The sequence below is a fragment of the Echeneis naucrates genome, chromosome 14 (genome assembly GCF_900963305.1).
Source record: "Echeneis naucrates chromosome 14, fEcheNa1.1, whole genome shotgun sequence".
Lineage (NCBI taxonomy): Eukaryota > Metazoa > Chordata > Actinopteri > Carangiformes > Echeneidae > Echeneis > Echeneis naucrates.
In genome coordinates, this window is record NC_042524.1 from 21,741,451 (window position 1) to 21,755,562 (window position 14,112).

At 39.4% G+C, this 14,112-nt stretch overlaps 1 protein-coding gene across 1 annotated transcript; it reads right to left on the reverse strand.

The window, feature by feature from the left end:
- Positions 1 to 1,790: 1,790 nt before the first annotated feature.
- Positions 1,791 to 10,677, reverse strand: zpld1a (zona pellucida-like domain containing 1a). The gene is made up of 10 exons (XM_029519925.1): positions 10,572 to 10,677; positions 10,228 to 10,448; positions 9,412 to 9,593; positions 8,527 to 8,599; positions 8,005 to 8,102; positions 7,630 to 7,710; positions 7,365 to 7,536; positions 4,557 to 4,659; positions 4,081 to 4,110; positions 1,791 to 1,966 (listed from the first exon to the last, which is right to left on the reverse strand). Exons 1-10 carry the CDS (start codon positions 10,675 to 10,677, stop codon positions 1,791 to 1,793), a joined length of 1,242 nt encoding a protein of 413 aa, XP_029375785.1.
- Between the last annotated feature and the right edge of the window lie 3,435 nt (positions 10,678 to 14,112).

Consider the following 14,112-nt stretch of genomic DNA (forward strand, 5'->3'; position numbering starts at 1 on the left):
TCATCTGTCTGACAGAGAAAAATCACATCTCTCTGATATATAAAAACAAAAAAAACTCTAACTATAGCACCTTATGCTATTGTCATTGTGCCATTGTATTTTTATAGTTTGTATAGTTATTGTCTGTTTATAGTTTTAATTTTTTTTAACTATGTACAGTGGGTCTTGCTGCTACATGAGAATTTCCCAGTTTTGGATCAATAAAGGACATCTATCTATCTATCTAATGAATTCTGTGGGTTTTCCATGAAAATCTGTCCTTTGAATACTTTTCAGGTTTTTCATGTCTTAATATGGAAAGCAGCAACAGTGAAGATGGAGAAGATGGTCCCCAGCGGCATGCAAGCTAAAATAATGTTGTGTATTTGTTTCTTCCTGGCTACTGTTCTTTGTGAATACACATTGTGTTTCCAGTCTCTAACTCAAATGGAGGTGGAGGAAATAGAACACCAAATGAAACGATATTAAAGGGAGAATACTCGTAACAGGTTATATGTTTTACTTTCTGCTCCCTTTCCCCTTAATTCCATTTTTTTGTCACTTCTCACAGCCTCAGCACAAGATCCTCTCCTCATCTCTATACTCCCTCAAACCTGCCATTCTCCTTTCACTCACAATGTATCTGCACACTGTTTCTCTCGCTTCACCTTTGCTTACATGTTTTAAACACCTGACTTGGGATCATTTTGTCCCAGCTGTTTGTGCGATCATCTGCTTGTTTTCATGATAGGTTATGCGGCTAGTTTCTGCTTTTGTTACCTGTTAGTATTTTCTGTTTGCCTGCTCCTTAACCCATTTGCCATTTTGTTTAACTGCCAATAAGTCTAAGTGTCATCTATGAATATGCCTAAGGTTGTCGCCCCTGCTTGTGCTGACATCAAACCCTGGCCAGTTTGTTTGACCAGTATCAACATTGTAAGATTTAGACTTTAATTTCATCAATGTATAAAATGGATAAGATGTTTTCTTCCATCCACCTCCAGTGTTGTTGATGTTTCACTCAGAACTGAGAGAAGCACCTGAAATTCCCTAGTGGAGGTGAAGAGGAAATACTGTGCCTTTAGAAATATAACATCAAACAATTCAAAGTCAAATCATTGTAATATGCACAATTGCACACAATTTGCAGATTGCAATTACAGATGAGCAGTAAAAATTCAAGAAAACATTTGGCAGATTTTACACAACTGTGAAGTCAGTGAAGAAACTGCATGTTTACATAGGACAGAACTATCAATTGATAAAACATTAGATCATCATCAATAGACTGTAAATGAAGTAAAGATATATTCTAATTATAATATCAATTTAGGAATGGGACAACAAATCCAACCCTGAGGCTTTCTGGTGGCTCCTAATCAAACCTTGAAATCGTTTTCATTTAATTCTCTCTTGTTATATTTCAGCTTCGGGGACAGGAAGTGTTGCATAAGCAGTTTATGCATCACCCCAGTGCACATTAAGCCTTGTAATTGATCATTTACCTGCAACTGGGAGCTATACAGCTGAGGTATTGAATTAAGTCCAGTGTCCCCACTGTGTGGGTTAAAGCTGCATGACAAAAGATCACCCGCAGGTTGAGGCCACATGGTTCAAATACAACGTACAGAACAACACAATATAAATTCCTGCTTTACTTCTACAATAACGCTCATTGTACAGATCTGGTGAGTTTTCTACTTTAAGCTCTTATTTTCATGTCTATCAACTGACTGCATGCAAATGTTATGACACATCTCTTGCTGTCCCCTCACTTGACACTGTGGGAGTGATGAGTTAGGCTGAGGTGCTCAGTTGAAGGCTGGGTTATGTACTCCAGAAAGGGTGCTGACCGGAGTGCTCTTTCCTTTGAGGAGGGTGAAGGAGAAGATGAAGAAGCAAACACTCATGACGCCCAAGATGATCACGCCTGAGATGAGCGCGCTGGTCACTGTGTTCATCTGAAACACTGGAGCTTTCAGATGGGCTGAAACAGCACAAGCACAAGCACAAAGAAACAGTCAAATCTATTCACATACATCTCTCAAACAAAGACAGCATTAAACCAAACAATTTATATATCAACAGCTACTTAACATTTGAAAATTATCTCTAATATGTGTTTTCACACTTGGTCAACTTTAACTCCCAAAATAACTTTGTGTAATCAGTCAGTTTGTCTTTCTTCTTTATTTATTTATTTTTTTACATATTTGAGCACTCTGAAGTGAGTTGAACTGCTCACCTCATGCTTGACTGACCTGCGTATTCTGAACAGAAAACACTACAGGTTTCCCTTTCGACACTGTATTTTTGCCTTCTAATGACCATCAGATTCAAAGTTGATTAAATCAACCTTGAATCTTGAGCCTTCAATACAAAGTTTTTTAAATAATAATTTAAGGAGGTGGTGGCAGGAGGTGTATTAGGGTGTGGCTCCAGTGTAGTTGATTGATGGTACCATACAATCAGAAAAGAGTACAGAGCAGGTGATATCCAAACCTCAGTCCTCCTTAGCTCCACCTCCTCATCCAAATGATTTCTTCTGGTTTAAAAAAAGAACATGAAGTTGTGATGGGTGATGGGTTCTAGGTCTACCCCAAGGCCTCTTCCCAGTTGAAATGAACAGAAAACTTCCAGATGAAGGTGTTCCAGGAAGCTTCTTAGATGCAAGAACCACCTCAACTGCCTAAATTCAACATGAAGGAGCAGTGGCTCTACTCCAAGCTCCCTCCAGATAACCATAGCCTCAGACTTGGAGGTGCTGACTCTCAACCCTACCATCTCACATTCTCTTGCAAACTGGCCCAAAAGCCAACATCATCTTTGAAGAGGATAGATGCAATCCAGAGGTCCCCAAAGTGGACCCACTCCTGACCCCGGCTGCGCCTTGAAATTCTGTCTATCCTATCAAATAGGATTGCAGGCAAGGTCAAGCCCTTGCTGAGCCCAACCATTGCTAAAATGTGCTTGATTTTGTGCCAAGAATGTGGGCACAGGCTCTGCCTGAAAAAAAAACAAAAAAACATGAAGCCACTACCCTGTTTTGCAGATTGTATGGTAGTCCTAGGGAAATAGAATGTTGGAAACGGAAAGAGCTGATGTTGGAGGTGGAGTGGTACCAGATAAATATAGCTGGGCTGACCTCCAGTCAAAGCAGGGGCTTTGGAACCAATCCACTGGAGAGGGCTTGGGTGCTCAAATAACAAACTGGCAGCAGCTCACACACCAATGTGTGACAGTGGGTTAACAGTAGGCCTAATCTAAACCACTTAATGTGACCACAGCAATAAGGATAGGAATAACATATCAACCTGCAGATGTCACACATGCACACAGGTACACACTCACACTCTTTTATACGGTTATTATCACAGAAGTTAATGACAATGTAACGGTTCGCTTCCAAACCTTCACATTGTCAGAAAACTTTTCATGTCAAGCACTTTTCATCAATATGACAATATGTGATTTTACCAAACACCACAGGAACCTGGAAATAATAAACCAGCTACCTTCATATTCCATGTGAAAACTACCCATGGTCCAAAGCAGTACAGATCTGAGCACTCTAGTGCAACTAAGACCAAAGAGCTGAAAGGGGAGTGAGGCCCCATCATAGTTGAATTGGGCAATAAAGGGAACTCTGTTCTCTTTTTAATGAACATACTCCTTTAAAATGGAATTCATGTGAAAATAACCTGAATGTCCTGCTTAAATATTTTCCAAATACCTACATTTATTTGATATTTGATATTGGCATATGATACCAATGATTCAACCATTTAAACAGTATCAATGTTTAGAATGTCAGTGAGAAGAGATAATCTGACGTGAGACAAGATAAATAGATGATGATGATTTGCTCATGCTACACTTCATGGGAATTGAGTTTTCAATAGTCATTCCTTTCTAGACATTTCAACAGCGATTTGTAGCAAAATAATGCAATTAGAGAAAATGCCTCATCAGAAAACAAGACATATACATTATTTTCTAAATTTAAATCATTTTCTGTCAGTTTAAAGTCTTTCATTGATTTAAATGGCTTTAAATTATACAACTGAAAGGCAATGCCACATTTAATATAGAAAGACTTACCCAGCAGAGAGTTGTTGGTTGGTGTTTCATCTGTGGTTAAAAGAAAAAGGTAAAGGGGATTTAGGGAAAACACCAGAATCTTCCATTCAGTACAGTGTCCCATGGAATATGGTTAGTTCATATAGTATAGCACATTTGACAAAATTGGGTGCTTTTCAACTTTCGGGGTCACCCAAATTAACTTTAACAAATAGCATAGCAATGTAACATTTCAACATGTTTTTGACATCCTGAGTACCTCTTGATATGAATGTAATAAATTTCATCTAAGGAGCTCTTACAAACTGTTAGAAATCAAAGCAAAAAAGTTAAGTTTTTAAGAATTATGACAGTGTATGATGTTCCATTATGTTTTCAAGAGTGTTATTCATCAATAACAGTGCTGTTTAGAGATGTCAAGAGGAGGAGGAGGTTGGTCAGAAACTGACACTGAAATTAAGAAATAAGACAGGAGAAAAAGTATAATCAAACCATACCAATCCGAGTGATGATGGGTCCTGCAGACAAGACAGCATTTCCAGATGCAGCATTGGATTCCTCTCCCCCAGAAATATCTCTCTTCCTCCTGCTGCCACAGATCTATCACAGAATGGCAGAGACATGTAGTTGGTGGAAATGTTACCTAAATGCCCTTTAATGCTTCCTCTTTACATGATATCATATTATCATCATATAATAGCTCTTTATACAATTCAGAAACTTATTATGGTCCAATTTAAAGCAAAATTCCAACAGGATAAAATAATGATTTCATGTAAAGAAATTGAATGAAATGGAAAAGAGATAGTGACCATATTTCCTGCAACTTGCCTGGTTGGTGGTTTGGTTTATTTTCTATTTCTTTTTCTATTCTTTTCTTTGTTGTGTAGTCGTTTTCCTTTATGTTGAAAAGAATATTACTTCTAAGAAAACAACTATATCAAGCCTCAGTGACTATAGGCCTGTAGCACTTACCTTTGCAGTAATGAAGTGCTTTGAAAAATTGGTACGGGCTCACATTATTTCTCCCCTTCCTCCCACATTTATGGCGTCAGACCAGTCTCATAATGAATGAACTCTCTCGGCTTTGTTTCATAGTTGTATTTCAGACAAATGCGCACGATCTGTTTCGCAAATACACATGCTTTGGTTTGCTGATATAACTTGATGCAAACTTGTAATATAAAATGCACGCACTTATCTTCACAAATATAATTTTGAGGTACAGTTGTAATATAAATTCACAGAGCATATGTATTGCGGTATGGGCATTTATGAACTGCTTCTCATTTGTGTGAACCTGTCTACATTTGTGAGCGAACTCTGTACATTAAATTTTGAGACTACCCTGACGTCGCAGGTCAACCGAGGTCACCATCGGCTGATAAAGATGTCAACATGTGTTTCTGATTGACAGATTCATCAGCCAATCAGGTGCGATCGGCATAAAAACTGTGCTATTTTCTAAATTTCATAATAAACATGAATCCACTGCGCACTCGTATGCAACTTAATTAGCAGCGTCCTCGTAACATCGCGCCAACAACACAACATGAGTAACATCCTCTCTGTCCCCTAATCCCGAACCTAAATGAAGCTTTCTTTTTCATGGAAGTCGCAGTCTCTTCTTCTGTCTCCTCACTGGGCCTGTTCCCCTTCACAAAGACAGTTTTTTTTTTTTTTTTTTTTTTTTTTTTTTTTTCTTATTTTAGCGGTAATGTATCACGTGACCGAGACATGCGTCTTGGCATGCGCCAAGATTGAGTCATAGACGGATGTAACGAAGAGAATCCGGTTATTTTTCAAAATAAAACATAGTTCAGATCTCCTGCCCCTCGCCTCGCGATCGTTTTTCCTTCAGTGATTTTCTCCTGTATAGTGAGTTTGGCGCTTGACATTATTTTCCGGTGTACTTTTAATTTTTGCCTCAGCTCTCCAGACTCCTTCTCGGGGCTTCCAGACACCACCCGTCATGCTCATCAGCCATGACCGTCACCTGCCGACGAGCCCATGCATGTGGGACAAGCCCTTGCCTCTACTGTGGCCAAGGAGGCCACTTCCTCTCCAGCTGCCCTGAGATGCCAAAAGACAGGGCTCACCAAAGTCCCCTGGTCTTTGGTGGTCTTTTTAAAAACTACAACGTCTGCTTCCTTGCCATCAGTGAGCTAAAGAAAAATGAAGGAACTGGAACAACTGATCGGACACATGCATTCATTTATCTCTATCATTTCTGGGTTGTGGGGGATCTCGGGGTCAATTCCAGCTGACATTGGGAGACGGTGGGATAAACCCTGGACAGGTTGCCAGTCCACTGCAGGCCAACACAGTTTCTTTGGTCTTGAGGTTTTGCTGATTCATAAATAAAATTATTCCTTCTGACAAGCACAGGAAAAAGTTGCAACTCACAACATCACAGTATTCTGTAATTTCTCTCTCTCTCTGGGGCAGAGCACAAACAGGTTTTCCCCATGAGCATCATTGTCAGTCTGTGGTTGGAGTAGCAGGCAAGGGCCTTCATTCATTCATCTTCTATCTCTTATCTGTTTCCCAGTTGCGGGGGCTGCTGGAGCCAATGCCAGCTCATATTGGGTAAGGGCATGGTCAACCGGGATAGGTCGCCAGTTCCTCACAAGGCCAACACATACAGGCAGACAGAGACGAACAACCACTCACACTCACACTCAGACCTATGGGTAGTTTCATCAATCAACTGAGATACAACCGAGATAGCCCACGACCCTCTTGTTGTGGGGCAACAGCACTAACCACTATGCTGCCATGCTGCCACAGCTCCTGTCAATCAGGACTTAATACCATAGGATAGATGAGTAACTTCATTTAAATAAAATTTGATGCAGTTATGCCATTTTAATGGATTTCTATTTATCAATAAAATATTTTGAATTTTCTTATGTCTGGTGCTGTATAAATATACTTTACTTGCATCTAGTCTACCTGTAATTTTGTACTACTGAAGTGACTGTCAAATATACCAGTAAAATACATATTCGTTTAATATTTCCCTCTGAAATAAGGTGAAATAAAGAGTAACAGCAAATACAAAAACTATTGCAGTTGAGTCAAATAGTTAATGTACTCAGTACTCCCATAAGTGATTATTATCTGTAACTGAATATGTGAGAGCTAAGCAGATGAAATCTTGATGAAACTTGAACTACCCTCATCACATTCATTCAGGAAGTGTAGCTGTAGATATATTTTACAGAGACAGTGACAAAATGTTTGTAGTATTTTATCCTGATAGTTTGCTATACAAAGTGTTCAGTGTGATCTGTTATTCTCACTGGCATTAGCATGGGGCAGTCATCTGCTCGACACAGCTTGGTGACACAGTGCAGGAAAACAGTGGACATCTTCTGGTTCTTGTGCTTTACAAAGCGGAAGACTTCAAAGGCAAAGCGACCCATTTGGCTCTTCCCATTCTCAAAGACGGTGGTCTGAGGGTCTTTTTCACAGCTGTGTCAGGAGGTCATATTAGAAAAAAATATACAACCATGAGAAAAATCTAAACTGAAATAAAATCACTGATTTGTTGCAAACGTGAGTTACCTAAAGAAAAGATCATAGCGGAGGTCATCGTTGGGGTTTCCAGAGGGGGTGGTGTAACAGTAGTCCATTAGAACATTCCATCTGTTCAACATTAACAATTAACTATCATCAGCAGGAGCAGCATGGCAGTAAAAGACAAAAGTTGTATTCAGGTGGTTCATACTGAGCAGTTAACCGATTAATACATTGTGAGAAAATCACACAGTCACCTGTTTTATTTTATTTTTTTTATTTTTTATTTTTTTTTGTGCTTGAATAAGAAGATAAGGGAGTTTTGTAACATCCACCAATTTGGCAGAAAGTTGATTTGGTAGTTAAGAACATGAAGTGTTAGAAGTAACCTAAGGAGTATCGAACTAGTTGTTGATTGAATACCTCCTATCCAGGTTTGTGGCTTTTACAGCAGCAAACACTCGTGTCTTCAGTGTCAGTCCTGCCATGGGGATGGACAGCTGCTGAACGTATGAGGAGTCCTGAACACAAACAAACACACAAACACAAAGTATATTTTATGACCTCTTCCTTTCATCTTGCTGAGAATGGTTTGTTGTCAATTTTCGGGTTTCAATTGAATTCCATTTACTAGTGCTTGCCAAGTTCATTTTGGGGAAGATTTGCTGTGATTTGAGGCTTAATTTTGTATAATCCACTCTAAATTATGGGACAAAGGTAATATGGTGCCTGGATGAAACATAATAAAGGTTTCTGGGATTTTGGTAGTGCCCCCATTCTGTACATGGATCACCATTCTCAGAAATCATTGCAATTACAGACATAAAAGCGACAAATTAACATAACATAGCAGAGAACATGATGATATTTGATGATTCCTGGCTATTCCTATGTCTCTGGGATACAGCTTTTGTTGGACACCAAATATAAGATATTTCGACTTACATTGTAAAGAAGGAGATTCAGTGTGCTTATGAAAGTACCATTGCTGTCCTTCACTGAGATTGCAGCAGCTGACCTGAGAAGATAAAAAAAAAATACTGGCAATGCATTTTGACTGTAATTGCAGGATTTTATGAAAAAATTTTGTTAGCATACACGTTACAATTACATGTCACATACTGTTTACAATTTCAATAAACATTCAATAAACATAGTTGTATGGTTGACAATCAGATGGGTTTTACAGCATAGCCTAAGTATTCTGCCCGGTTTTTTCCTCCTTCCTTCCTTCCTAGAGTACAAGTCCATCCATCCATCCATCCATCTTCTACTGCTTTTCCATTTCCAGGTCGCAGGGCTGCTGGAGCCAAACCCAGCTCACATCGGGCGAGGGGCAGGGTACACCCTGGACAGGTCGCCAGTCCATCATAGGGCCAACACAAAAAGACAAACAGAAACGACCAACCACTCACGCTCGCATTCAGACCTATGGACAATTTAGAGTCACCGATTAACCGAAACATTATGTCTTTGGACGGTGGGAGGAAACCCACGCAGACATGGGAGAACATGCAAACTCCGCACAGAAAGGGCCCAGGCCGGAAACCGAACAGACAACCTTTTTATTGTGGGGTGTCAGTGCTAAAGTACAAGTCAAGATAGTTCAATTAATATTTACTACTAAATTTGTTATTTTTCAAGGCTGCTTTGTGGAGAATACTCTTCTGGAAAGATGAAGCTAAATCTCTCAGTTTGTTTTAAAAGAATTAAAAATCATGTTTAGTTTGTTTAAGGCCTGTTTCATTGCTTTATATGGAATCGTTTCACTGGCCCCTATCAGAGCACTGTCAAACTATAAGTGAATATAATTAAGTAGGTGTGACTTACGAGGCCAGCTGTGTGTTGTTGACCAAATATTCCAATGGGTAACTGCAGCTGAACTTGTACAGCAGACCTGGCAGGTAACTGATGATGGTTGGGGGATCTGGTGTGTCAATGTACCCTGATATGTTACCAATCTGCACCAGTGACAGGTTCCCATAAGCATTGGGCCCTTGAGCTGTGGAGACCTGTAGTGAAGAATATCAATATGATTGATACATACAATGCTCTGCACTCTCTCAAATACTGAATGTCCTTATGCAAGAACAGATGGATACCCCAGGAACTGTTTTTATTCCATCCAACTGAATTCTGAAGTGAAACATGGGTGAGCGCAGCTTGCTTATCAGATTCCTTTTTATCGCCTTAAACTGCTTTAAACATGATCTTGACAGGACTCTGGGGTCTCACAGAAGCCCCTTCTCTGCTGGACATCCCCATATGTAGGCTAAATGCAGTTTGTCTGACGTCTAAATATTGATACTGTGAATTACACAGTTGACCGAAGTAAAATTTCCATCAGATGTTTTTTAAACCAAATTCCCTCAGGATTGTTTTGTTTTTCATGTTTTCAACATCAGTCAGCTTTTTCTTGGCATTCTTGTTCTAGTTATTGCAAAAAATACCATGAAGATAATTGCTGAGGCTATAAGTCATTTTATGACAGCCTGTAAACTTTGCCTCATTTCTACATCAGAGTAGAAAACCCGACATCCATTTTTTTAAAGTAAACAATGATGGCCACTGGTTTTTACTACTGACACTTCACAATGTTGATGATCAATGTGCATCGCTCATTCATGTCACTTCTGTTCTTCTTACCACCAGTGAGTTCCCACAGGACTCCAGTGATGCAAGGCTGATACTAAAGATTACTACAGTGGGAAAGGTGTTGTTGTTGATGAACCCACGGCAGTGGGCATCTCCATGGCGACCATTGAGGGCAAGGTCAGTATCAGTGTAGCCAGAGAACAGGACAGGGCAGAAGTTGATTTTGAGAGTTATTGTCTGCACCCCACAGTAAACACTGATATCCCTCTCCGCTGCAAGAGACACACACACACGTAAGTACTTTGAGGGGGAAATATTAACGTAATTTTCATTCATTATTTTAAATAAATAAATGAATAAATGTTAATCTGGGTCACTTTCTCTGACTTTCCCACCTGGGAAGCGGCTGTGGAAGTTGGCATCACAGTTGTACCCATTGAATTGAGCTTCAGCTGATAAAGCCTTACTAAACAGTAAAAGAATCAAATATATATGTTCCATTTCAGCCACTGAAACAGAGAAAGAATGCAATGTAAGAAATCCAGGCCATGCCCTCTGAAAATATAACCTTTAAAGTAGTGAAAACAGATGGTGAATTCATAATTTTTGTCATTTGTCTTTGGTGGAAAAAAAAATCACAGATTTATTTTTTTTTTGCAGATGTGTGAATGTCATAGGAGACAACCCACAAAAAAAGATTTCAGTTACAAGAAAGAAGTTTTGACTTCAGAAGGACATCATTCATATGCTGGCTATATAGATTCAAAGCATTCAAATTTTACATCAAATTATCTTCAAGCTATGACTGGAAAATGCTCCATAGTCTGCAACACTCATAAAGCATATTGGCAAACCTTTAAAAAGCTCTTAACACATTATCATTGTCAATCAAGCATACAGTTTCTCATTCTTGAGGTAACAGTGAGATTAAATGATAAATGACTAACTGCACCATATTTGTATATAGCGTCTCTAGTTCTGACAGTAGATGGTCCTGCTCCTGACAGCCTGAGGTAAAAAGGCTCAAGTAGAACAACTCACCCTGGTTCCTGGAAGCCAGTGAGTCAGCGGTACTCCATAAGCTTGGGAAAGACGATGGAATGGTCTGCACAGCATCCCTACCTGAAAACTAGAAACAGGACTCAGAAGCAGGGGGGGAAAAAGGATCCTACACATAAGAGATTCATTATTTGAACATGTCAACAAAAAGGGCTGTCCAGGGTTAACATGGGAAAGTCCATCAAATTTGAATGTGTTATACAAATCCTTTCACATCCACAGAAACATGAGCAGGTTTTGAAGTTTCCCACTCATATCCTTTCGGCCCAATCTGGCTCTGTCACTGCTCACAAATGGTTTGACGCTGCATGAGGTCCAGTGGCAGTGAGGGGGGGATTATCTTTTCATCGCTCCACTGGCTCTAGCCTGCTGACTGAACCATTCCTTTCTCCCAGGGCTGGTTGGGGAGTGCAGAACCTAGTAAATTGCCCTTTAGCCCCAGGAATCCACACTTCTCATGCTTTGTGTGTGGTAGTTCCTCAGTCAGCACAGCAGCAGGCAATCTGCTCAGTAGAGCTGTGAGCTGCTGCCGATCCCAAACTTTGAATCCTTGTCACAAGACTCCCACCACGTAAAGTGGGCCTAGCAAAATATAAAACAAAAGACGGAAAGACATTGTAGTGGCCATTTCAAACACACTTTGCACTTTAGGTCCAATAGACAAGAAATGGCACACTGTCTTTAGGCCATCTGAGAATCTGTCTTGGTGCATTGTTCTTTTTCTACTTCACATCTTCCTAAATATGTCAAACTAGTGCCTGTAAAGTTTGTCTCCAGAAGCTAAACAACTTGTTTTACAGTGCATTGTGTACTGTGCATACTCCTTTTATATGTATTTTGTTTTTATATATTTTTAAATCTCCTCTATCTCTTCTATGCTTGCAAGAAGCCCCTGTAATGAAAACATTACCTATCTGGGATAAATAAAGTATTCTGATTCTGATGATTATCAATCCATCACATCTGAAAACAAGTAAACAGTTAAGATAATGAGGTGTAAACATAATCTGTTCTTACCTTGTTTGTCTCACCTGAATGAAAACTGTTTTTGGCTTTCAACTTCAGTAATTTTGTCAGATCTTCAAAGTTTCAACAGTCACTATGTTTCAATATCAAATCTATTGTTCAAGGGTGTTCAAGCAACATTTATAGTTCTTGCGACAAACAATAAGCAAACAAACAACCAAAAAATAATAAAAAAAACTTTGTGGAAGCTGCAAATGCACACAAGTTGGCAATGACCATTCATTCACTGATAGGAAATTCATAGAGGATTGTAAAAATGCTAATATTTTATTTCTTCATTGCTAATCCAGCAAAATAACAAGGAAATTGGTCAAAAGATGGAGATAGTACATTGTTTCTGCAATACTGATAATCATCTAGAGTGCCTAAGTACCTCTAATTTTCCAGACCTCATTTCATCATTCTATATGCTTGATAGTAAGACCCAGTTGGTAAATCTGAGATTGTTTTAGTCAATAGAACATGGTGGCCATGGAGGCTGAAGACATTTTTATCACCTTCAACAGATTTGCATTGTCAAACCACAACACTCAGGTTTAAAAAGGCCCTCTTTGCTAAATCCCTGAAGAGCATACTGTATGGTTTGTTAATCGCCCGCCATGTTAGTGAAAATATGAATAATACACTCACTGGAGAGAAAGAATAGAGAAAGAGCAGAGTATAAGTCAAGGCAGATGGCTCCTCCCACACTAAGTCAAATTCTCCCTGAGGTTTCTTCCTCTTGAAGAAGGTTTTCCTGCAAATATTTGCAAAGTGCTTGGTCTAGCATTTGAGTCTGGTTTAGGCCTGCCCCATATGTAAATCATCTTGTATTAATTTTATGATGATTCTCCTCTCCATTAAAATTCAATTAGATTTGAATAAAAAGTACCAGGCTCCTTTGACTTTAAGTTTGAGTATTGATTCTACTGTTCAGATTATTTAATTTCAAATCCAAAGTAATTGTTGTTCGGTCAAAATGTTACTTCAGTTAAAGTGCTACAGTATTTCCTTAAAAAAAACTAAACAAACAAAAGCTATTCTATTCTAGCTAGCATTCTAGTATTGTACATTTTACATGTCGACTAGTTCTAGTCTTCTATAGTGCATTAATATTATGAGAACATGCTAAAAAGCATGTAGAAAATAAAAAAGGGCTAGGTTTGTGTTAATGATAGGTGAAAATTGTTTGGGTTTACAATAAGTTCATTAATAAAGTAGACGTACTATGGCCTGTCCTGCCCTGCTTATTCAAGTTGGCTTACAGTGTGTTTCTCCAGTGTGGTCTAAATGTAATGATTCGTAAATAAAATTATTCCCTCTGATAACCACAGGAAAAAGTTGCAAATAAACAACAACACAGTAACCTGTCATGTCTCTCTCCCTGAGGAAACGCGCAAACAGAGGTTTTCCTGTTGAGCATCATTGTCAGTCTGTGGTTTGAGTGGCAGGTAAGAGCCTTCATTCATTCATTCATTCCTCTTCTACTGCTATCCGTTTCCCTGTTACAGGTGGTGTTGGAGCCCTGCGATGGACTGGCGACCTGTCCAGGGTGGACCCCGCCCCTTGCCCAATATGTGTTGGATTGGCTCCAGCAGCCCTGCGACCCGGAAACGGATAAAGTGAGTGAGTCTGTGAGGTGGTGTTGGAGCCAATCTGAGCTCACATTAGGGCCAAAATACAGAGATAGACAGAGGCAAACAACCACTCACACTCATACCTATGGGCAATTTAGAGTCACCAATTAACCTAAACACGCATGTATTTGACTGTGGGAGGAAACCCACGCAAGCACAGGGAGAAAATGCCAATTCCACACAGAAAGGCCCCAAGTCCAGAAATCGAACCCACAACACAGTAGGCTAACCATTA